General features: G+C 36.2%; 1 protein-coding gene across 1 annotated transcript; it reads left to right on the forward strand.

Moving 5' to 3' along the window:
* LOC112568548 lies at positions 1-2369 on the forward strand. The gene is made up of 5 exons (XM_025245873.1): positions 1-116; positions 264-342; positions 850-1212; positions 1867-1994; positions 2185-2369. The coding sequence occupies exons 2-5, from the start codon at positions 294-296 to the stop codon at positions 2353-2355; spliced, it is 711 nt and encodes a 236-aa protein (XP_025101658.1). The 5' UTR covers positions 1-116; positions 264-293; the 3' UTR covers positions 2356-2369.

Below are 2369 nucleotides of genomic sequence, written 5' to 3' on the forward strand. Positions count from 1 at the left end.
ATTTCATACCTTATTTATTCCCTACATTGCTATGGCAAAGGTTTCTGTACGCATTTTAAAGCGCTTGGATTCCAAGAGGAAGAATTAAAATACAGTTTGTGAGATGCTTCTCTTAAGTAGGTTGCCGTGGAAAATCTTCACTGGCTTCTCGTTTTTAAAATTATTTAAGTCTGAATACTTTAATACGCCGCAATTATTATTGCATCACCTTTTTAGAAAATGTATTTTATGAAATCTCGCTTTTTTTATCTGTTCTGCTGCAGGGACCGCTTATAATATAAACTCTTTACAACATGTATGTCGCTGGCCTTGTCATTTTTATAATGATGAACCATTGCTCAGGTAAGCAAAGTATTTGTCATGCTATGATTTTGCATGCTTTTTTCTTTTTTTTTATGCTGTCTTTATTAATGATGCTTTAATGATGATGTCTATGTACCTTATTTTAATAAAAGTAATAATAATGTGTTAACGAAGGAAGCATGGCCCCGTTTCCCTGACACTGTAGTTCTGTATATTCTTAAGGAATAGGGCAAGACAACATTAGAGAATATGATTACAGTAAAATAAATGCACAATCAAGTGTGCTAGCATCTGTCAAGAGAGCACTAGGAGATGGCACTAAGCTTTAGGGGCTCATAATAAGCAGACGACAGACTTTTTGGGTCAAGGGTCAAGTCAATGATATGTGAGATTTTAATGTTTCATGTTTTGTTCTCGTTCATTCTTAATTTGTTTTGTCATACATTTTTATTTCACAGTGTAGACACTTTGTCATTGTGTTGATGGGAGACAAAATGGGTTTAATGAAGAAATTTAAAGAACACTACAACAATCTTTTTTTCACAGCAATAAAAATTGAAGGGTGCGGTTCTGATCAGCATCTGGTAGTGGAGCAAGCTCAAAGGTCCTTCGTCTTGACGTGCAAAGAAATCACAGCAGGTTATCATGTTACCTGGTTCTTCAGAAAACATCACAAGACCTGGAGCGATTTTATCAGTGCAGCAGTTTGCTACACCTACAATGTACATTGCTATAGATGGCTGCAGACACTGACAGCTCATCGTATTAACGACTCGGTCATTGAACTTCGCGTCCAAGATGTCTTCCACGAGAGACCCAGCCTTATCCAGGACAGCAGCATCACCTGTCGAGAATTTGATGACAACAACAACTTCATGCACGATTACACCTGTAACCTGCACGTGATACGTAAGTGATGAATGACTCATTACTTTGAATTCTGCTTCTCACTGGCAGGACACGTATCCTGGTGGTTGCTGCGGTTTCCTCGTTGGATGGATGGTTGAAGAAAACTTGAAACTTTGCTTGGAATGTTGCCTCCCTCACCTTCATCGCTTTAAACTAGAAGATCTATGACTATCTACGACTACGAAAACCTAATGACAAATTTTCTATCGTTTTCATAGTGAACAGGGAGCAATAATCAGTTTTCTCCCCAGAGAAATAAGGTATTCTTTTTCTGCTGATTGATCAGGAACTTCAGATATTTAATCGGTGGCTAAATGGTTGAAATTCTATTGTGAAATCCTATTAAATCAAACTGTTGCTTCATGAAACTAGCTTTATGGAACGTATTAAGTATTCAGACTAGAAAGGCATAAACATTCAAAAATGTATTATCCATACTAATTTAAAAATAATTTGTCTATCCATAAGTTTTAAGTAGTTAAATAAGCTTCAACATGATGTTTCACTTGTGATATAGCCACTAGTTAGCTGGAACACTTTTGGTTTTTTTTTCATCTCTCATTTAATTAAACTTTTTTAAGATGATAAAGAAAACAAAGGTATCGATTGATTTATACTTTTTTTTAAAAAAGATGTGGTTTTATATTTATCCAGCCTTTCCATCAATTAACTGCACAGCGGAAATGAAGCCAGATAAATCCTCCCTCTCAGGACATTGTCATGTTACACAAATTTACTTCACAGAAAGACTCTACCAGTGCCGGTGGAGCTGGTCTCAAGAGGTAAGTCTTAATATATTGACAGCGACTAAAAACACAGTCATGTAACTATGTAAACCACACAAATCAGGTAAAGCAGCCGTAACTTTCTTTTAATTTCGATTTAATTGAGTACACGATTCTTTTTTTTCAAAGGAAAATTTGTCAAATCTTTGAATATGTTTAAAATAGCCAATATGCTTTGATTACTTAGCATGGGGACAATAGAAAGATGATTGGAACCTCAAGGGTCATCCAAACACATGACAGCCATACAGGGACTTGCAGCATGGATCTTCCCCTGCCGACCGCAGACTACTATCTATATGGAGTGGATCTTCTTCCTGATCACTTCTATACCAAAGTTACTATCCAAATTACATAATATTCAAACGGCAT

The sequence above is a fragment of the Pomacea canaliculata genome, linkage group LG7 (assembly GCF_003073045.1).
Source record: "Pomacea canaliculata isolate SZHN2017 linkage group LG7, ASM307304v1, whole genome shotgun sequence".
Taxonomy (NCBI): Eukaryota; Metazoa; Mollusca; class Gastropoda; order Architaenioglossa; family Ampullariidae; genus Pomacea; species Pomacea canaliculata.